Below are 23,333 nucleotides of genomic sequence, written 5' to 3'. Positions count from 1 at the left end.
GTTCCTTCCTTTTGTCATGTTAGACTGGATACCATTCATCATTCTGTTTGTACTGTAGTAGGCAAGAACACAAAATAATCTTCTCCTAACGCAAATGAACACAGCAAAAAAAAAAAAAAAAAAAATAGGGGAGGACCAATCTGATTTCAACACAAGGGTAAATAAAAAGGTTATTTATTGGAGTGGAGGAGTGGCCTAGTGGCTAGAGCACCGGTCTTGCAATCCAAAGGTTCAAATCCCACTGCCGCTCCTTGTGATCTTGGGCAAGTTACTTAACCCTCCATTGCCTCAGGTACAAACTTAGATTGTGAGCCCTCCTGGGAAAGAGAAATATCCAGTGTGCTTGAATGTAACTCACTTTGAGCTACTACTGAAAAAGGTATGAGCAAAATGGAAATTAAAAAAAATAAATAAAAAATTAAAAAAAAACAATTTGCCAAAACTTAAAAAAGGCGACGCAGATCTGCATTTCGGCACTAAAATGCCTGCTTCAGGAGTCAACAAGTATCGGTATAATGGTTCAAAAGAATGTTAATCTACCAATTTTGGTTTCTCAAAGCCATGCTGCTTTTTCACGGTTCCAAAGTACATACTTTGATCGTTGCGGCATCTGTTGAAGAGGTTGGACTTTTCTGTATGAAATTGAGATTAATGTTCTTTTGTACCTTCCTTTGAACCACTATACCGATACTTGTTGACTCCTGAAGCAGGCATTTTAGCGCCGAAACGCAGATCAGTGTTGAGTCTTTTTTTTAAGTTTTGTCAAATAAAGTACTTTTTTTGTTTACCCTTGTGTTGGAATTTGATTGATCCTCCCCTATTTTTTATGCAGCAGGGCCATCATTATGAATAACCTGCCCCACCACCTAAGACTAGAATTCTCTCTTTAGAGGTTTAAAGCCAATTTAAAGACCCATTTCTTCCTGGAAAACTTTGGCCCTTTGGCCACTTCCATTGGCTTGTTTTGCAGCCATGAAACATGGGAGGGTTTGGAATCTGGAAGCATCAATAAATTACTTAGAGCCCTGTTTACTAAGGCGTGTTAGCGTTTTAATGTATTACTAAGGCGTGTTAGCGTTTTTAATGTACCTACAATTAGCACGTGCACTAACTGTGTAGGCGCCTATCAGGGATATTGTAGGCGTGTAGATGGTTAACGTGCGTTAAAGATGCTATCGCACCTATAACACAGCTTAGTAAACAGGGCCCTTATACTATTGCTTTCCTGTATGCATAGTGTATATTTCAATTTCAGTCTGTTATTCTGTATTTTATTTAGAAGGTATTTTAACCCATCCAGATGGCATACCAACAGGTGGTATAACAAATCTCAATAAACTTAAAACTTGACCTGCATTCCTTCAGGTACAACTTAGACTTAAAGCTTACATAAATAAGGGAGTAACATGTATACCTGATTGAAATCTGGGTTAAATTTGGAAAACACAACTAATTAAATGTAAAATTATCTGTTCTTGTTCTCTTATTAGGATTAAAATAATGCAGAATATTGGAGTTGCATTTGTTAAAACTGGCCAGTACTCTGATGCAGTTAATTCTTTTGAGCACATCATGAGTGAATCTCCAAATGTGAAGGCTGGCTTCAACTTGATTCTTTGTTATTATGCTATTGGAGACCGAGAAAAAATGAAAAAAGCTTTTCAGAAACTAATTAGTGTTCCACTGGGACTTGATGATGATGATAAATATATTTCTTCTAATGTAAGTGAATTTTGTTCCCTTATGGAAGTTCCTACCTGTCTGACATTAAGAAATTACCTGAAAAGATCGTTATGGATTTTGTTAATGTAAACTTGTTTTATATTTTTTATATATAACAAAATAAGCCTGTCTACTCTTGTTAAACAGAAATAATTTAACAACACGTGCTACATACAAATGTTGTGTACCTGATTGCAGTTTATAAGGAAGATATCAGGTAATATCTTCCTGATAAACTGCTGACTCTACCTCCTATTCTAGCCTATTAAAAAAAACAAACATCTTTTCACTTGCAGAGGGTCCGACCTCTTCTAATCTGTCTTCATCCTATTGCCTATAACTTAAAATTGTTCTTGCATTGTGATTTTATATTTTTATACTGGTATTGTCTTAAATGTGCTTTTATTGAACTTCTGTGCTAGTGATTTCATATTTTTATTCTGGTATTGTCTTAAAGGTGCTTTTATTGAACTTCTGTGCTAGCGATTTCATATTTTTATGCTGGAATTGTCTTAAAGGTGCTTTCATAGGAACTGTGTTTTGAAACTGTGCCAAGTGACAATCCAATCAATTTGGTTACATAGAATCTGGTGTCTGTCTTAAAGGTGCATTCATTAGAATTGTGTTTTGAATCTTCCGTGCCAAAGACTTAATTCAATCAGTTTGGTTACATAGCATCTGGTGGCTCATAGACTGTTTGCCTCTGGAGGATCTGGAGGAGGACAATTGTATACAGATACGTGGTAAAAGAAAAAGAATTTACCTTGAGAGCTGTCTGAGCTAAGCAGGGCATTTTCAGACTTGGTTTGATTGTAAACTGATGTTATCAATGTTCTGCTCTTAATATGTTCCTGATAAACTGCTGACTTTAACTCCTCCTATTCTAGCCTATTTAAAAAGAAAAAAACCCCTGACTTTTCACTTGCAGAGGGTCTGACTCTATAGTTCTACCCACCCCTAGGTGAACTCCCTTTATATAGGACAATCAAGGGACAAATATCTTCCTACTCCTTGTTATCCCCTGTCATAGTTCGCCTTTTCACACTTGTGAATCACATCAATTTGTCCCTCATTCAGTGCAATACGTGTTTTGCTTTAGTCCTAAGGCAAACTATCTGGAACCTTAGAGCTTGTCCTATCTGTCTCTAACTATCAGCTTTGAGATCAACAGACTCAAGAAGGAATTAGCTACAATTCAAGAAGCATCCAGGATTACTCAATTCCCAGCCAACTTACCAGCACCACTGCCACAGAGAATGAAACAGCGGCGTACCGGGGGGGGGGGGGGGGGGGTCCGCCCCGAGTGCACGCCGCGTGCCTGTCGGCTCTTCGTTTTCATGCTCCCTTTGTCCCTGAACAGGGGAGCATGAAAACGAAGAGCCGGCAGGCGCGCGGCACCCCCCCCCCCCCCGCGGCGTGCACGCGGGGGGGGGGGGGTTCTTTCGCCGGGGGGCGGGGTGCATCGGCGATCCGCCCCTGGTGTCAGCCCCCCTAGGAACACCACTGACAGCAGAGGAATAGATGGGTCACAGTAGGCTCTGGAAGACTAAGATCTATGACACAGAAGCACTCACCCTCCCAACCTTTGCCCCTCTCAAATTCTTTTGCTGTGTTGCATCATTATGATGCTGAAAAAAAGAAGTACTGAGGTGGAACCCGAGGCAATGAAAGTAGCACAACCCAAGAAATATCTCTTAAACAATGACAGATTTGTGAATAGCAGAAAATTCTTACTGCTCGGAGACTCCATTATCAGAGGCATTAACTTAGGAACACAGTTCAAGGGTTCCAACGTAGTGAAATGCCTTCTAGGATCTTCAGCTACCAGATGTACTGACCAGATACTTAAAGTGATCCGAGAAGAGAGCAAGACTTCATACTGATGTTGTAAGTCACCTGGGGACAAATGCCCTGGTCAACAATAGCGATTTACAGCACAGAGAGCGTTCCAGAAGCTTGGGGACGGACTGAAATCTTTGGTTCGGACTGTGGCTTTTTCTGAAGTAATTCCTACATTGGGGAAGGGAGAGGAAAGACTACGCAAAACAGTGGAATTCAATAAGTGGCTTGAGTCTTGGTGTAAAGAAGAAGGTTTTAGATACATAGGAGCATGGGGTAATATGTGGAAGAATAACAGGCTCCACTGTAATGATGGGTTACATCTTTCTGTGACAGGAAAAAGGATCCTTGGGGAGAAATTCATACAGTATGTTTCTAGACATTTAAACTAGAGGGTGGGGGTGACAAAAGGAAACAAGGGAATTTAGAAAGTCAGCCCCAGAATAAACATGATGGCAGAGGGAAAGGTCATCTAAATATAGAAAACCACCTAAACTCATTAAGCACATGGAAAACAATGAGCACAAATGCTCGTAGTCTAAGTGAAAAGTTTCAAGACTTGCAAGCCCTGATGTTTGAAGAAAACTTAGAAATTGTTGCCATTACAGAGACGTGGTTCAATGATGCCCATGAATGGGATGTGACCATACCGAGCTGTAATCTTTTTAGGAAGGATAGAGAGGGCCGAAGCGGTGGAGGAGTGGCACTGTATGTAAGAGACAATATCGGAGCAGCTGAAATGCGGGGAACCTGGGGGAAGGAAGAAACTTTATGGATCATCCTGGAAAGAGAAGATGGAACCTGTATCCACACGGGGGTTATCTACAGACCTCCGGCACAAACGGAGAAGCTAGACAAGGATCTGATAGAAAATATTCAAAAGATTGGTATGAAAGGGGAGGCTCTACTACTGTTGGGAGATTTCAACTTGTCTGATGTGGATTGGAACGTCCTGTCTGCAGAATCAGAAAGAAGTAGGGAAATTGTGGATGCCTGTCAAAGAGCGTTGCTCAGATCAGTGGCGTACCAAGGGGGGGACGGTACGCCCCGGGTGCACGCCGCTGCGGGGTGCCGCGGTGCGCGCCTGCTCCTCCGAGTTCGCTAAACTTTGTTCGTTCGCTGCAGCTCCCTCTGCAGGGGAGGGGTGTCATTTCGCTGGAGGGGGGGGGGAGGTTTCATCTAGCGGGGGGGGGGGGGGGCGCATCGGCGCTCCGCCCCGGGTGCCATCCAGGCCAGGAACGCCACTGGCTCAGATAAATGGTGATGGAACCCATGAGGGAAGGGTCGATGCTGGATCTAGTGCTCATGAATGGAGGAAGTGTTTCCAATATCCAGGTGGGTGGCCACCTGTGTAATGGTGATCATCACACAATATGGTCTGATATAAGGGCAAAGGAGGAGTGTGGACACACAAAACTCAAAGTACTGGATTTCAAACGTACTGATTTTGATAAAATGGGGGAATACCTGAAGAAGGAGCTGTTGGCATGGGAAGGCGTAGGAGAAGTGGAAAATCAGTGGTCAAAACTAAAGGCTGCTATAAATATGGTGACTGATCTTTATGCAAGGAAAGTAAACAAAAACAAGAGAAACAGGAAGCCTATATGGTTCTTCAAACAAGTGGATGAAAAAATAAAAGAGGCTTTGTTCAAGAAATACAAAAGAACACAATGAGAGGATCATGGAAAAGATTATCAGATTAAACTCAAAGAAGCAAAGAGGGAAATAAAAATGGCTAAAAATGTAAAGAGAGGTGACAAGACCTTTTTCAGATATATTGGAGAAAGGAGAAAGGAGAAAAGATAGGAATGGAATTGCAAGACTGAAAGATAATGAGAATTGTTATTTGGAGAGTGATGAGAATAAAGCGAACGTGCTAAACAATTACTTCTCTTCGGTGTTCATGGAGGAAAATCCTGGAGAAGGACCACGGTTGGCTGCCGAGGGAATATCTGGGAATGGAGTGGATACTGCGCCATTTACAGAAGAAATGTTATAAACAGCTTGAGAATCTGAAGGTGGACAGAGCTATGGGACTGGATTGGATACATCCCAGAATACTGAGGGAGTTCAGAGAGGTCCTGGCGGGACCTCTTAAAGATTTATTTAAGAGATCTTTAGAGACGGAAGACCAACATTTCTGAAATTTTTGTATTGTGTTCTTATACACTGTAAGCTTCTCCATCAAGAGAACAAATTCCTGTTACTACATCCTCTGGCAAAGAGTTCCAGAGCTTAACTATTCGTTAAGTGAAAAAATATTTCCTCCTATTTGTTTTAAAAGTATTTCCATGTAACTTCCTTGAGTGTCCCCTATTCTTTGTACTTTTGGAACAAGTAAAAAATCAATTTACTTATACTCGTTCTACACCACTCAGGATTTTGTATCTCCCCTCATCCATCTCTTTTCCAAGCTGAAGAGTCCTAACCTCTTTAGCCTTTCCTCATACAAGAGGAGTTCCATCCCCTTTATCATTTTGGTTGCTCTTCTTTGAACCTTTTCTAATTCCGCAATATTTTTTTGAGATACAGCGACCAGAACTGTACACAATACTCAAGGTGTGGTCGCACCATGGAGAGATACAAAGGCATTATAGTATTTTCGGTCTTATTCTTCATCCATTTCCTAATAATTCCTAGCATCTTGTTTGCTTTTCTGACCGCCGCTGCACACTGAGCAGAAGAATTCAACATATTATCTGCAACAACACCTGGATCTTTTTCTTGAGTGGGTCTCAAGGCAACAAGAGTCATTGTAAGGAGAAGGGGTCCAAAGATCTGGACATGTTGCTGTAGCACTGGACAGTTTGGGAACTCCGTACGTCTTCCTGCCTTTTGATCTTAGATGTTCGTTTATTAAAATTTTTGATACCCTGCTGTTTCTGGTTGCAGGCCACGATGGCTAACAATAATAAAAATAATAAAATGAAATTAAAATTGAAAGGAATGCCAATATCTGATAAAAAAAAAAAAAAGGTAAAGACCAAACATACAAGAGTCAATCAATTGTACAACATAGAAAGAGTTCATGGAGCTTAAAATGAACTGTTGGTACCGAACAGCTTTCCTCACCCTAAAGTCACTCATACTGCTTAAAAGCCATGTCAATAAAATAGGTTTATAAATGGGCTTTAAACTTAACAAAGGAAAGCTCAGATCAGATATAAGAAGGAAGAGAGTTCCAGAGAGAAGGAGCAAGAAAATAGAAGACAGAGGAGTGAGTAGTTTCATAATGAGCAGTTCTAGGAGGGGAGTACCAAGCGGTAGAAATCTAGGGAGCTTAATGCACGGGAAGGGGTATATGGAATTATAACTGAGGAAAGATATGCTGGAGTGCCCAGGTGGAGGGTTTGTGAGTTGAGCAAAGAAAATTAAACACATGCTGATGTTGGGTATGAAGCCAGTGTAAACGGAGAAAAAGAGGGGTAACGTGATCATATTTTCTAGCCTTACATAGAAAGTGTGTGGCGGAATTATGTAGAATCTGCAAGCAACATAGAAGAGAAGAGGAGATGCCACAGAGAATAGAATTACAATAGTTAAGTCTTGTGATAACAAATGCATGAATAAGGGTATGAAGGGATGTGAAATCAAGAAAATAACTAATGGACCGGAGATGGTGTAACCAATAGAACCCTTTCTTGACAACTGTAGAGACCTGAAGATCAAAGGAAAGTCTAGAATGTATAGTACACCCAAGTACTGAAATGAATTCACAGGCATGATTGAGACATTGAACAGGGAAAGAGGAGCAGATGGAGCAGGTAGCATGCCGGAAATTCAACATGCCATTGTCTTGACTGGGTTAAGCACCATTTTGTGAGATGTAAACCAGTATGATAAAGAATGTAATCTTTGAGGTCTCACCCATCTTATGAAATTCTTTCCTAGCTCACATAGGGTCTGGTCTGGTGAGGGTGCAAGGAAGGAGAAATTAGATGTTACCTGCTAATTTTCTTTCATTTATTCCCACCAAAACTGTCCAGTGACCATCCTTAACACATCAGCGGTCCTAAGCACACTTGAAATGATGATCGTCCTACTCCATGTGTTGTTTACCAAGTGTTAAATTCTTCTCAAGTTGCAGATTAAAAAAAAGAAAGAAAGAAAGAAAAAGTAGTAGTTGGGACACTACAACTTACCTGTACCATTGTTTTGTCAATTGAAATAGCTGCACAGGTTCAGAGCTCTCAGCTTTTCTTCTCCGTCTCCATTTGCTGCTGGGTAATGACATAACCCACAGGTTCTAGACTGGACTGGTGCGATTAAAGGACAGAAAGTTAGTATGTAAGATCTAGTTTCTCCTTTAAATAGCTGTTATTTTTTTAAAATGCTTTTAGTCATGCAGGAATCTTTTTGTGTTTTTTTATGCTTTAATTTTAGGATGACCCTCATACTAACCTAGTGATTGAAGCTATTAAAAATGATAATCTAAGGCAGATGGAACGTGACAGGTAAATCTCTACTTTTAATTAGGATAATTATTGCATTTTAATTCCTTGTGTTATTAAAATAGTGATCCTACTGCCATCTACACTTACCTTTATTTCTTTTTACATTCATCTTATATTCCTTTGGAGTTAAGTTTTTATTGATGGTAGAAATACTGACAAGCATCAACAAATATGTTGAGAACATGAAAAAAGCTATCGCATCTTTAACAGAACAATATACATTAATCACCACTCAGTTTTCGTAGTTTTTCTCCATATCCCACCCAAGAATCAAAAACGGAACCAGAGAAATCATGTACTGCCTTGTTATGTTTTCATATTACATATGATCTTTTCGCTATTTATTTATTTATTTATTTTGCCATGTAAACTTCTATACCACATCCCATTTTAAAGTCACAATAGTGTACATAACTTTTAAAATAGTGCATAAGATCACACAGATCCAACAAGCATTGGTCCCATTCAATGTTTATCCACTCCTACCCTAGCTGAGATATTTAATCACCTCTCTGACTCATGTGCAACTTTCTTTACATTAGCCCCCTTATTTTCTAACTCCCATTTCTTACCTATCTATATGTTCCATCTTTGCTTATGCCCTACACTAGTGTTTCCCAAGTCCAGTCCTGGAGTACTCCTTGCCAGTCAGGTTTTCAGGATATCCACAGTGAATATGCATGAACTTGATTTGCATGCACTGCCTTCATTATATGCAAATCTCTTCTATGCATATTCATTGTGGATAGCCTGAAAAACTGACTGGCAAGAGATACTCGGGGACCAGATGTGGGGAAACACTGCCCTAAGCTGTCTATTAAAATGTTTTTTATGTATTATGTTGACATTGTAAGTAGTATACTAAGCCATACTTTGTATTGTTATTGGAATATGTGTACTGCGGTAATTGTCTATTGCTTATGTTTGATTTATTCTTACTGTACACCACCTTGAGTGAATTCCTTCAAAAAGGTGGTAAATAAAGCCTAATAAATAAAATAAATAGATTCCAAAGAAATTATAAACATGGCCTTGGAATTCCATATTACCCATATTTCAGCTCTAAAAAACTCTGTCAGTCACCGCTACTTGCATATATCAGTCAAACTTCATTACAGCAATCTTATTGTGAATTACTGATTAGTACTCTAAAGGTCCATTGTACTAAATCTAAAAACTTATTAAATGCTTTGAAAATGTATTCAGGCTTTACTTGCTTTCCTACTTTAGGTATCATACATATTACATTTTGAAATGAAATGACAAGGTTGGGGCTGCATATGCAAAACACTTCCACTTAAATTTCAGTTTTTCTCTCATGTTGGTAACTGCAGCAGATTGATTTAATGTGTGTTGATTAGCGTTCATGAAATATTTTTAATGTATGCCAAACATTTTTTATTAAAACAAATGTGTGAGGAGAAAATGTTACACATCCTGATGGCAGCCTAAAACTAAGGCTGTGACCTGATATTAAATGGGAAGGTCATGTAGTTGAAATATAAACTGATCTTTTCCCAATATTGCTAAAACAAAGGTAGAAATTCCAAAAGTTTAGCAGGTAAAATATCAGGTACAATTGACTCTTCCCTTTGGAATAATATTTGTTATTAGTGGAGGAAGCAGCCAATACAAATCAATCAATAGCATAAGAAATCAAAATGGCAACAGCAGACAGAAGGGAGCAAGAGGCTGCACCTCCACTTAAAGAACAACACGCAGGGGCCCAAGACCACTTTCTACAAGACAACAAGCAGATGAGTTATGAGCTTAGTTCAGATAGAAGAATGGTAAAGAAAGTGGTATTCCACAAAACAGCGTATGGACAAAGCATGGATATGACACAGAAAACAGTGAAGGTGACTCAAAACATGTTTACAATGCTTTAGAATTTAAAAGTTTATTGTCCAACAACAAAGACTCGACATGGCCATGTTTCGGTCAACTGGCCTTCCTCAGTCCTGTGTATGAGCAAGAAAACTCTGCTAGAAAATGTGTTGTGGAATCCTGTAATGTATTGTAAGCATTAAACTTGGCAGGAAATACTACACTCCGTAAAAATATTCTCGACCACTAAAACATGTTTTGTTTGATTAGCAGCGATTGATAAGCAATAAGGCAACAGTTTTGTTCTGAAGTCTCATTTTCCTTGCTTTTGTATATGTAGCAATATTTGGTTTTGTGAATATATATATTGCTTCACTACAGTGGTTGGTTGCTTTGTAAGGTATTTTAATCTAACAACAAACGCTAAACTGGATAACTCCTTCAAGTCAATAAAACAGGATGCACAGTTTGGCTGAGATTAAATTGAAGAATATGCTAGTTATCTTTAAATTGGTACTTGGAGATTTTATAATCCAAAAACTAAAGAATAACACCTTTTCTGAGCTACATAACACTTATTTGAGAATAAATATGATATTGGTAGAGAGGCGATGGTACAAAAAAAAATAAGGTGTGACTACAGAGAGCATAACATGAGCAGACCATGCTTCGGTCTAGGTGGAACTTGGGGTACAGTAGAGAGAGCATGGACAAAGATATTGGAGGCTAAATGATAGTCTTTTAAATGATGCATCGGTAATCTCACAGATAATGATATTTATTTATTTTGTTGCATTTGTACCCCACATTTTCCCACCTATTTGCAGGCTCAATGTGGCTTACATAGTACCGTCAGAAGGAAGGAATCCCCAGAAGCTTAGCTGGTGGTGGAAGGCAGGGCTGGTGGTTCGGGATAGTGCTGGACAGACTTATACGGTCTGTGCCAGAGCCGGTGGTGGGAGGCGTGGCTGGTGGTTGGGAGGCGGGGATAGTGCTGGGCAGACTTATACGGTCTGTGCCCTGAAAAAGACAGGTACAAATCAAGGTAAGGTATACACAAAAAATGGCACATGTGAGTTTATCTTGTTGGGCAGATTGGGTGGACCGTGCAGGTCTTTTTCTGCCGTCATCTACTATGTTACTATGTTTGCCCAGTCAGTTGATAACAAGTACAAGGTTGAAAAGTGATCGTATGAGGTATATGTGGATGGTCGGGAGGGATGAAGATTGCGTGTTGTCCAGTACGGTCAAAGTCATGCTGTGTTGCTGGGTGAAGAGGTTTACGTGGGGTCGTTGGGGTAGGCCTGTTTGAAGAGGTTGTTTTTTAGTGATTTCCTGAAGTTCAGGTGGTCGTGGATTGTTTTCAGGGCTTTTGGGAGGCCATTCCATAGTTGTGCGCTTATGTAGGAGAAGCCAGATGCGTAGGTTGTTTTGTATTTCAGTCCTTTGCAATTTGGGTAGTGTAGGTTTAATTAGGATCTTGACAGTCTGACTTTGTTTCTTGTTGGTAGATCAATAAGATCTATCATGTATCCTGGGACAACGCCGTATATGATTTTGTGGACTAAGGTGCAGATTTTGAAGATGATCCGTTCTTTGGAGCATATTCAGGGGTAATTTTAGACTGCTTATAAGCAGTGATCCTAGGTAAACTTATAGCAATTTCAGCAAAAAAGAAGAGGGTGCAAGAACGAAAAAAAAAAAGGGCAGTTGCTTATGTTTAGAGTCTCACTGGATAAAGAACATGAAAGGGAAGAGATACGAGTAAGATGACGATATTTGGAAGGAGAACAAGGGAAAATTCAAGCCTTTGAGTTTAAGGAAATCTATTATAACTTAAGAAGAATTAAACAAGCCTATTTTGAGTATGGCAATAAGACAAGTTGACTATTGGTGAAAAATTAAATGTGGAAGACAAGGAACCATATTCTTAGGATAAAGAATAAACGTGGTCAGGATGTACTCCAGACACCTGATACTGGACAGTGGTTTGTAGAGTTTCATAGGGACTTACATTCTCTGAGGACAAGCAGAATTGAATGCCCTCATAGTACTGGTGATGTCACAGATGGAGCCCATGTGGGAAATCTTCTGCAGCGTAGTACGTCATAAAAGCTTTTGACTCACTTCACCACACATCACTGCTTGTTGCTGTCATTCAAGACCACCTTAATCTTAATCTTTACATGCTAAAATTGCGTTTTGTAAATTTTCTCATGTCCTGTTGCTGTCATGTTGTCATCATTAGTGTCTTAGCTTAGTTTTTCAGTTGTTTTTGAGTTTCATTTGGGTTTTTTTTCCCCCCATAGCCAGCTGTAGGTCTCAATTTGAGGATTCTTGGTTCCTGGTCAGGGTATGTATTTTCAAAATTGAGTCATTTAATTTTACAGACAAGATGCCCCAGAAAAAAAAAGCCTCTATGGGCTTTAAAAAGTGTATCCAGTGAACATAGCCATTACAAATATCTACACTGTAACTGGTTCCTGTAATGCCTAAGGTCCAACCAGAATCCCTTTCGTTGTAAATTATGTTCACAGATGTCTAATAGAAGTCTTTATGATTGAAAAGCTGTGAAAGCATATTTTTAGTGCTGAGATTCTGATCCATCAGCGTTGAAGCATCAGTCTTCAAGGTCCAGGAGCTGCATTGGATGAATTCTTCCTCCTCTTTGGGCAGGATTTGGATGATGACCAGTCCTGATTGCCTCTATTGATGCTCAATGTTGGGTGAACGGTGCACTCTGTGTAGGAGGCTTCACTGAGACATTGGAGATCTTTGGTGTCTTGATGCTCATGCCTATTCCCAATGCTGATGTCAGTAGGTTAGGACAGACAGAGAGAGACCCAGACTTCTCCCTTGGAATATTTTTCAGGTTCTGACTCAGATGTATTCTCTGAAAACAGTTCAACTGGCTTACCATCAGATCTGTCTCCTCTTCAGGAGATGAGATAAAAATTTCTACCGGAGGAGCTCTCATTCATTGATTTTAGAAGTGAAATAGCTGAAGCTGTTCTATTAAATTAGAGGAGGAAACTAGGGCATTCTCCAATTCCTTGACCCTCTTAAGAAGGTTGTGACAGTGCCTCTTCAGAGAATTTTACAGTATGTACAGGGCTGAGAATGTGGATTAACTATTATGTGTAGAGTCCAAAAAGCTGGATTTACGAAGCAAGTAGTGTCTATGGTGGTATAATCTGCTCGCAAAAGAACCAAAAGTTACGAGATTTGTTCCCCTGGGAGAAAACCTTGGATACTGGAGTCATTTGGGATAAAATTGCTGTGCCCACTTCCTGCATTGCTTCTTGTCAGCTCCTCATGGATCTGTACTTGTGAAACACTGGGCACATTATTGGGGAGTTTGCAGACACACTCTCAGGAGAAGGCCAAGCAGCCCCATTTGCTAGTGAGGAAGGGTGCAGAAAACACATGGTCTGAGTGACCTATGATATTTTTAAAACAGCATTGAGAGTTTGTACAATGGGAATTGGTGTCCGGAGACTCATTTGTCTCCAGGCTTTGGACATCAGATGTGATGTGCAAGAAAAACGTGCTTATTTACCATTCCATGGAGAGAGAAGATATAGGAGAAGCAACACAGTGACAGTCTTAAGATACTCTCTAGTTTCACTTCTGACCCAGCCTCCTAGGTGGTACCAGAATGGAAGGCAAAGGAAATCCTGTTATGACTACTATTCTTTTTTTGTTATCACTGAAGACTCCTGTCTGGATGTGTTGTTTATTAATTTTATTTACCTATGTAATTACTATGTTCATCACTTTTGTTCACCTCCTGGATAAGGGCAGGTTACAAATAATAAAATCTAATCTATCATTCTCAAAAATAGGAAACTGACTGCCAATTAAGAGGCAGCATCACAGTGAGTTCCCTGGACCCCTTCCTGATCCAGTCCGCTTAGGCCAGTGTGACAGACCTGGGCCAGGGCTCTCGATGGAACAGAAAGTCGAGTGTTGTCGGACTGACTCCAGAGACATCAACTCTGGCAGAAACCAGAGGAAATGGCATTCTCCCTGTCAGTTTTCCCGAGTTATCTTTCTCGGCGATCTAAACTTGCACATGGAAGATGATGCAGAGCCCGATACAGCAAATTTTGAAACTTTCATATCATCCTGGGAAGTGGCCTTCATGATTACAGACCCCACATGTGAAAAAGGTCACACTCTTGACGACTTGGCAGTGTTTCCTTCACAACTAGTGAATGATCCTATTTGGAATGTGGTGCTTGGTCAGATCATTACTTACTGGAGACAGTGCTATATGTGTACTTATGTAGACCTACTCGCCAAAATCCTCCTAAAACGATTCACTCTAGAGGTAAAATCAATTTCGAGGCTTTCTGGCTTGAAATTTCCTAGAATAAGAATGATTTACCTCTTGAACCCATCAAGATGGAATCTCATTGGGACTCTCTGGCTGCCTCAGTGCTAGACAAGATAGAACTGTGGAGATTGGAGTGTTTTCCAACCCTCATCACTCAGAATGAGAGGTCGCTTCTACATCCCAACCTCCAGTCTCTGGCTCTCACAGCTTGGATGTTGAGAGCTTAGAATTCGCTTTCTTGTGTCTTTCGGAGGGTGTCTCCCGGGTCTTGCTGGCTTCCAAGAAACATTCTACTAAGAGGTATTGTTCTTTTAAATGGAGGAGGTTTGCCATCTGGTGTGACAACTGGGCCTTAGAGCCTCTTATTTGTCCTACACGGATCCTGCTTGAGTACCTTCTACACTTCTCTGAGTCAGGTCTTAAGACCAACTCCATAAGGGTTCACCTTAGTGCAATTAGTGCTTCTTATCAGCGTGGACAACCTTTAGTTCGCTTCATGAGAGGTTTGCTTTTGTCAAAGCCCCCTCTCAGACCTCCACCAGTGGCATGGAATCTCAACATCATTCTCACCCAGCTGGTTAAAGCTCCTTTTGAGCCACTGAATTCCTGCCATCTGAAGTATTTGACCTGGATGGTCATTTTCTTGGTGGCTGTTACTTCAGTTCGTAGGGTCAGTGAGTTTCAGGCATTAGTAGTGGATGCACTTTATACTAAGTTTCATCACAACAGAGTAGTCCTCCACATGCACCTTAAGGTCCTGCCGAAGGTGGTATCGGAATTCCATCTGAACCAGTCGATTGTCTTGCCAACATTCTTTTCCCCGACCTCATGCCCATTCTGCCGAAAGCAGCTTGCACACCTTGGACTGCAAGAGAGCATTGGCCTACTACATGGAGCAGAGAAGGCGCCCAGCTTTTTGTTTCTTTTTATCCCAACAGGATGGGAGTCGCCATTGGGAAACACACCATTTCTAATTGGTTGGCAGATTGCATTTCCTTTACTTATGCCCAGGCTGGGCTGGCCCTAGAGGGTCATGTCACGGCTCATAATGTCAGAGCCATGGCTGTATCGGTAGCCCACTTGAGGTCAGCCTCCATTGAAGAAATTTGCAAGGCTGCAACGTGGTCTTCAGTCCACACTTTCACATCTCATGACTACCTCGAGCAGAATACCCGACGTGATAGTTGGTTTGGGCATTCAGTGTTGCAGAATCTGTTTGGTGTGTAGAATCCAACTCCACTCTCCTGGGCCCATTTTATTCTGTTCCAGTCTGCACGCTCATTCAGATTGTACATAGTTTCAGGTTAATCTGTGTTATGTCCTTGCTGTTGCGAGGCCCAATTGACCACAGTTTCTTGTTTTGGGTGAGCTTGGATGCTAGCGATTCCCCACACGTGAGCATATGAGAGCCTGCTTGTCCTCAGAGAAAGCGAAGATACTTCTCAGGACAGCAGGCTTCATATACTTACAATCCCTTATTTTATTTTATTATTTTGCTTTACAATTAAACTGAGAGGGCCGCGTTCTCATGGCGGGCGGGAAGACACTCACGGATGCGCAGTGGAGCGTGGCTAACGCTTCACAAAGCTCTCTTATTTTTACTTAGGCATAAATGCCGGACCGGACTTCACAGATCAGTGTCTACCCACACGTGAGAATATGAAGCCTGCTGTCCTCGGAGAATACCTGCTACAGGTAAGTATCTTCGCTTTTCCCTAGTTGGTTGAGTGGCTGGTAAAGGACGCATCTTAAGAAGCAAAAGAATCTGCCATGGAACCCCTCTGCAACTCGGTCCTTGTGAACAGTACAGCCTAGCAAAGTACATTCCCTTCCAATTTTCATAATATCAGACATTCATGACAGGTGCTTCAAATCTGAGCTGGTGAGCCCATGTACATAAGTTCCACACTTGGGGTTCATGGTCCCCCAGGAGAGACTTCATCAGATAAATTTCTTGGAATTGAGAGCAGTATGGAATACAAAAGACTTTCAGAGAACATAAGAATAGCCATACTGAGTCAGATCAATGGTCCGTCTAGCTCAGTATCCTGTTTCCAACGCTGGCCAAGCCAGGTCACAAGTACCTGGTAGAAAACCAAAATAGTGGCAACATTCCTTGCCACCAATCCCAGGGCAAGCAGTAGCTTCCCTATGTCTGTTTCAATAGCAGACTATTGATTTTTTTTTCTCCAGCAACTTGTCTAAACCTTTTTAAAACCCAGATATGCTGACTGCTGTTACTGCATTCTCCTGCAAAGAGTTCCAGAGCTTAACTATTCGTTGAGTGAAAAAATATTTCCTCCTATTTGTTTTAAAAGTATTTCCGTGTAGCTTCTTGAGTGTTTGCTAGTCTTTGTACTTGTGGAATGAGTTAAAAATCGATTCACTTCTCATTCTACACCACTTAGGATTTTGTAGCCTCAATCATATCTGCCCTTATCAATCGTGCCGAAAAGCCCTAACCTTCTTTAGCCTTTCCTCATATGAGAGGAGTTTCATCCCCTTTATTATTTTGGTCACTGTTCTTTGAACCTTTTCTAATTTCACTATATCTTTTTTTGAGATACAGCGACCAGAACTGAACACAGAACTCAAGGTGTTGTCGCACCATGGAGAGATACAGAGGCATTAAAGTATTTTCAGTCTTATTTACCATCCCTTTCCTAATAATTCCTAGGATCCAGTTTGTTTTTTTGGCTGCCACTGCACACTGAGCAGAAGATTTCAGCATATTTTCTACAACGATATCTAGGTCTTTTTCTTGGGTGCTAACCTCCAAGATGGACCCTAGCATCAGGTAACTATGATTCAAATTATTCTTTCTAATGTGCATCACTTTGCATTTGTCCAAATTAAATTTCATCTGCCATTCGGATGTCCAGTCTTTCAATTTCCTACGGTCTTCCTGCAATTTTTCACAGTCCACATGTGTATTGACATCCTTGAATAGTTTTGTGTCATCTGCAAATTTAATTACCTCACTTGTTCCGATTTCTGTATCATTTGGTTGGTCAGAAAAATCTTATATTGGTGCATTATATTGGACAATAAAGTTGTGATGTATTATATCAACAAGCAGGGAGGAACAGGATCATATCTCCTGTTTTGGGAAATCGTCAGAATGAGGAACTGGGCTATTTCTCACAGGATGATTCTTGGGGCCGCCTAAGTGGCAAGGAGGACAAATTGCTACAAACAAACTAATGTACCCTGCAACCACAGGAATGATCCTCAGATGAGGAGAGAACTTGACAGATATTTTGAAAGTTGGGACACTCCCTCAATAGATCTTTTCAACACTCTTTGGAACAAGAAGGTGCCTTGGTTCTTTTCAAAGATAAGAACCCATGGCCAAACCAGCCTTGGATGCCTTCTTCTTGATTGAGGGGGAGGGACTTCTATACACCTATCCTCCAATGCTGCGCATAGCAAGAACTCTTCTGAAACTTAGATGGGACCAGGAAATCATTATTGGTTGAGGCAAGTATGAATCCATCTTCTGGAACTTTCCATAAGAAGACACATGAAACTGAGGAATTTCCCACACACGCTTGACTGTTGTATCCCAACATTGAGTCCCTTGCCCTTACAGCTTGGATGTTTGAGAGGGTAATTATAGCTTCTTTGAATTTGCTTGACAGTGTGTCACAGGTGTTATTAGCTTCCAGGAAAGATTCCAGAAGAAGGTCTTAAAATATTTATTTATTTAAGTGGGGAAGGTTTCTCATCCGGTATGATAGAAAAGCCCTAGATCTCTTTTCCTGCCCTACTCAAAAACTGCTTGAAGACCAGCTCCATTAGGGTACACCTTAGTGCAATTGCATTTATATCATATGGAAGGAAAGCCCATCTCTACAGCCTTTAGTTCAGTTTATGTGGGACTTGCTCCTGTTGAAGCCTCCTGTAGTATCATGGGGCTTTAATTAGCCTGTAGCCTAGCCAATGAAGGCTCCTTTTGAGACACTTGATAAGCTGAAGTGCCTGGCATGGAAAGGTCTATTTTTGGTGGCTGTGACATCAACTTGCAGAATAAGTGATCTCTAATCTCTAGTAACTGATCTACCTTACACCAAGTTCAGCAGGGTGGTTATACGAACAGATCTTGTTCCTTTCTAAGGTAAAGTCAGATTTTCATCTTAACCAGGCTGTTGTCCTCCCAATATTTTTACTCAGGCCTCTCGCTCACAAAGGTACAAATGCACTGCACAAACTTAAAGTCCTCCCAACCTTTTCTTTTCATCAAAATAGGGTAGAGGCTGCCATCAACAAACACACACTGTCTAATTAGTTAGCTGACTGCATTTCCTTTGCTTCTGCCCAGGCAGATTTGACTCTTGAGAATCGTGTCACAATTCATAATATTAGAGCTATCTTGACATTGGTAGCCCACTTGAGATCAGCCTTCATGGAAGAAGTTTGCTGTTGATACATTCAGAGCCCACTAATATTTGGGAAAGGACACAACAGTAGATTTAGTTAGTCTTCCAAAATAAAGATTAAAATCCAACTCCATTCTCCTCAGGCCCATTTCTTTTTGTTCAGGCTGCATTTGTTGGCTCCCTCTCCCCTTCTTTCTTTAATAAGTATGTGTCTGGTTTGAATGTTTACTGTCGTATTTTAAAATGGAGGTTTTTTTCATACTTTTATTAGCATTTTTATTGTACATCGTTCTGGTTTGCATTTGCAATAATGGCAGTTTTATCAAATACAAAACAAACTGAACAACAGCCAAATTCAATCCCAAAAGGTCATAAAAAGGCATACACAATACTTGAAAGCATGAAGATTACCCTCAGAAACCAAGGTATAAACCAAGGTCTGGCCAACAGGACCCGTTATCTATATAAGATTTTGGTGTCCGTGGTCTGATCTCTTTCATTGGGTAAGAAATTTAAACTCGCATGCTTACAATCAAAGTTTTCTCATAATGCAAACATATTCATTGATTGCTGGTGTTTTCTAGTGGACTCCTGTCAGCGAGATGAATGCCCCTGCATACGTTTGTTTAAACTGGGTTGTTCCTGATGAAGCCCAGAAGCGGGTGAAACGATAAGGGCCCCGTTGAACACAATTAAGCAGTTGGAATAAGGGGTGATTAAGCTAGCTGAGAAAAGCTAAGTTATTTTATGCTACAGCTGTGCTTTTGAAAATATTTGATTCTCAGTGAATATGTTTGCATTATGAGAAAACTTTGATTGTAAGCATGTGAGTTTAAATTTCTTACCCAATGAAAGAGATCAGACCATGGACACCAAAATCTTATATAGATAACGGGTCCTGTTGGTCAGACCTTGGTTTATACCTTGGTATCTGAAGGTAATCTTCATGCTTTCAAGTATTATATGCCTTTTTATGACCTTTTGGGATTGAATTTGGCTGTTGTTCAGTTTGTTTTGTATTAGTTTACGCAACTTAGATCAACAGCTCGTACTGTTACCTATTTATTAGTTTTATCAAATAACAATAAATATAAACACCTAATTGAAAAAAAAACACCTTCACACATGTCTTTAGTTGGCTCCTCTTGTGTATGTAGCTTTCTGAAATCCGGCACTTAGACATGTAAGTGGCAGCAAATACATGTGTATGTTAGAAGATCAGCACTTACATGGTAAAACCCAGAGTGATGTCACTCTCTTTTAGCACGTGTAGGTTTGTGAAATCAGTACTTCCAGTGAACATGCTGGCATCCTTATGTATAGTTTACAAAAGGCTCCACGTTCAGCAGAGCCTTTTGTAAAATACCAGTTGGGAATGGTGAGCATTTTTCTGACTGCTGCTCTTTAAGATAGACCTGGTTATTCAGTGCTGGCACATGTCTGGGCATTGGCTTTGAATATCCAGGTCTGCGACAGCACCTGAAAGTTATGCTAATATTCAGTGCTGCCCCCCCCCCCAATGGACAAAGTCAGGATTGCTTCTTTTTTTGGTTGGGGGGGGGTAGTCCAGCTTGCCCCAGTTAGATGTATTGGCCCTGGCACTGAATATCGCAGGTGCCCACGTAGCCTCCACCCTGACTCTGACCCTGGACCACCTCAGCACTGCCCAGATTGTGCTTGGTTAGTTAGAAGAGCCAATAGTCAGCAGTACCGCCTAAAGTGCCGTTGAATATTGATGGCTAGCAAGTTGAACATGGTTTAAGCATGCAGGAGCGCCTCCTCCCTGCCTGCTTAAACAACACTGAATATCAACCCTTTAGAGAATTCTGGGTGACCCAATTTTGATTCAGAAATTCTTTGCTAATTGGGGTATCGTATTTATTAATTGTTATCTTTCTTACATTTCATTTAATATAATATGTATGTTGTTTTTTTTCCCCATCAGAAAGGCTTTGGCTGAGAAATACATCATGACAGCAGCTAAGTTGATAGCACCAGCAATTGATACCTCTTTTGCTGTAGGATATGACTGGTAAGAAGTTGTATTACATTTAGCAGTATAAACTCCATATTTATTTCTGTCCATAAATGTAATCTGTATTTTGCATTGGTTGAGATAACATACAAGCATAAAAGAAATTGTTGTTTATTTTTTAAACTGTAAATTTTTATTCAAAAAATTATAAATACAGGAAAACCCCAACATGACCCACCAAAGACTTCTCACAATTTCAATCAGACCAACTAAGCCAACTAACTGAATCCCTCCCATTGCCCCCCTCCCACTGCCCCACCATCCCTTCCTCCCATCCCTTGCCTGCTGCCAACATTTCTATTTGTGAATCCCAAGTCTGATATGACAATGTTAACAAATCTATGTAAGCCACATTGAGCCTGCCAATAGTGGGGGAATGTGGGATACACATGCAATAAATAATAAAATAATGATAATAATAAATAAAGGCTAGTTCAGAGAATCCAGGACACAAAGAAAAATCATTCTGTGTGATTCTTAGTAGATGGGGCTACATAGCAGCAATGCACCCTGATATTCTCCGGGTGAGAAGCACAATCCCTGCCCCAGCAGCCAGGACCCACATCAATGATCCAAGTTCAGGCGTGGGGGGATTTGGACCCACAGCTACTTATAATGTCTTTTACCCTGCAAAGATGCCATAATTTTATCATATTTGCCCAATTCTGCACATACAGAAAACCAGCTCCCCACTGAAGGGGTTTCCTCTGATCTCCAGAAGTGTGCCATTGCCATCTTGGCCGCCACCAGCAGCATCGGAACCAATTTATCCAAATCTGTATATCAGATGTCCTCATCAAAAGTCCCCAACAAACGTATTCCCGTATTCATCTTCCAGCTTATTGCAGTCCATTTCATTATGTATTCCCATATGGCATCCCAAAATCTCTGTATTTTAGGACATGTCCACCATATATGTTCATAGTCTCCTTTGTTCCCAGAGTGTCTCCAACAGAATCCCCATGAGGTCTTCCCTGGGGGTCCACTAAAGTCGTTGAACTAGTTGATATCGCAACTGTTTATAGGCAGTTACAGAGGAACATTTATTAGCATAGACATGAACTTTTTGCCAAAACTCCTCTCCCTTAACCTCCCCTAACCACTTGTCCCACGCAAGGACATGCTCCCTCCTGTCAGGACAGCACACTTGAAGTAAAATAGCATATACTCTCGAAAGTAGTTTATTACCCACTCCTCCCTTAAACAGTACCACGTCCATTAGAGAGAGAGTTCTTTGTAAGTTTTGTGTGGCATCCTTCCCCAGTAATGAGTCCCGCAACTGAAAGTACTGAAAGAAAGAGAACTTGTAATGTAGCATCTCCTGCAACTGCTGGAGAGACAGCAATGACCCCTGTACAAACAGATCTTCACTGTGTGTGAAACCTATAAATTCGAGTTCACATAGAATAGGGTGGAAGTATGATGTAGAGAAGGTATTATAATCCCTCAACCGACTAAATGGATGAAAAAGCCTGGAGACCCCAGTTCCTTTTTACACGTATCCCACTACTTCCCCAAGGGGTGCAAAAATAGATGGTGAACCATGGGGGGGTGGGTGGGGGAGGGGAATGTCCAGCACCTCCAAAGTGCTCACCTGAAGCCCTTGCTGTGCTTTCTGAAACATACCCAGTGGTGTGCTGGAGCCGGCTCGCACCGGCTCGCAAGAGCCGCTTGTTAAATTTTGACAGCTCTTGCGAGCCGGTTGTTGTTGGGGGCGAGCCGGCTCCATTGCGGGAGGTAAGCATGGCAGGAGGGCGCCATCACTGGCCATGCTTACCTCCCCTGCCGCTCCAAAGCATGTACAACCATGTCCTTCGCCCCCCTCCGTCTTTTTTTAATTACCTCCGTCGAAGCGCCGCCATTTAAAGCCCTGCTGCGTGCTGGCTGGCCGTCTCCAGGCTTCCCCTGCTTGATTCGGATGATGTTCGTGCCTTAGTCCCGCCTTCATTCTGACGTCATTTCCTTTTTTCGCGAAGGCGGGACTAAGGCACGAACATCATCCGAATCAAGCAGGGGAAGCCTGGAGACGGCCAGCCAGCACGCAGCAGGGCTTTAAATGGCAGCGCTTCGACGGAGGTAATTAAAAAAAAGACGGAGGGGAGCGGGAGGGGAGGGTGGGCGCGAAGGACATCTTTGGACATGCTTCAGAGCGGCAGGGGAGGGAGGAGAATCGCTGGATGGGTAGAGGGGGGCAGGGGAGAGACCTGCTGGGCATGGGTGGGTAGAGGGGGGCAGGGGAGAGACTTGCTGAGCATGGGTGGGTAGAGGGGGGCAGGGAAGAGACTTGCTGGGCATGGATGGGCAGAGGGGGGCAGGGGAGAGAATTGCTGGGCATGGATGGGCAGAGGGAGGCAGGGGAGAGAACTGCTGGGCATGGATGGGCAGAGGAGAGAATTGCTGGGCAGAGGGGGCAGGGGAGAGAAGAGAACAGCTGGGCATGGATGGGCAGAGGGAGGCAGGGGAGAGAATTGCTGGGCATGGATGGGCAGAGGGAGGCAGGGGAGAGATTTGCTGGCCATGGATGGGCAGGGGAGAGAATTGCTGGGCATGGATGGGCAGAGGGGGGCAGGGGAGAGAACTGCTGGGCATGGATGGGCAGAGGGAGGCAGGGGAGAGAATTGCTGGGCACGGATGGGCAGGGGAGAGAATTGCTGGGCATGGATGGGCAGAGGGGGGCAGGGGAGAGAACTGCTGGGCATGGATGGGCAGAGGGAGGCAGGGGAGAGAATTGCTGGCCA

General features: G+C 41.8%; 1 protein-coding gene across 5 annotated transcripts in view; it reads left to right on the top strand.

The window, feature by feature from the left end:
- The window catches only part of IFT88 (intraflagellar transport 88), a 269,351-nt gene that overhangs the window by 89,948 nt on the left and 156,070 nt on the right, over positions 1-23,333 (top strand). For all 5 annotated transcript variants that reach the window (XM_030200295.1, XM_030200293.1, XM_030200296.1 and 2 more), the window contains 3 exons: positions 1,491-1,722; positions 7,945-8,015; positions 20,506-20,592. In XM_030200295.1, coding sequence (XP_030056155.1) covers positions 1,491-1,722; positions 7,945-8,015; positions 20,506-20,592 — 390 coding nt within the window. The remainder of the gene's footprint in view (positions 1-1,490; positions 1,723-7,944; positions 8,016-20,505; positions 20,593-23,333) is intronic.

Source organism: Microcaecilia unicolor, chromosome 4, assembly GCF_901765095.1.
Source record: "Microcaecilia unicolor chromosome 4, aMicUni1.1, whole genome shotgun sequence".
NCBI lineage: Eukaryota > Metazoa > Chordata > Amphibia > Gymnophiona > Siphonopidae > Microcaecilia > Microcaecilia unicolor.
Note: the sequence above shows the minus strand (reverse complement) of the source record. Positions and strands in the feature narration are given on the sequence as shown.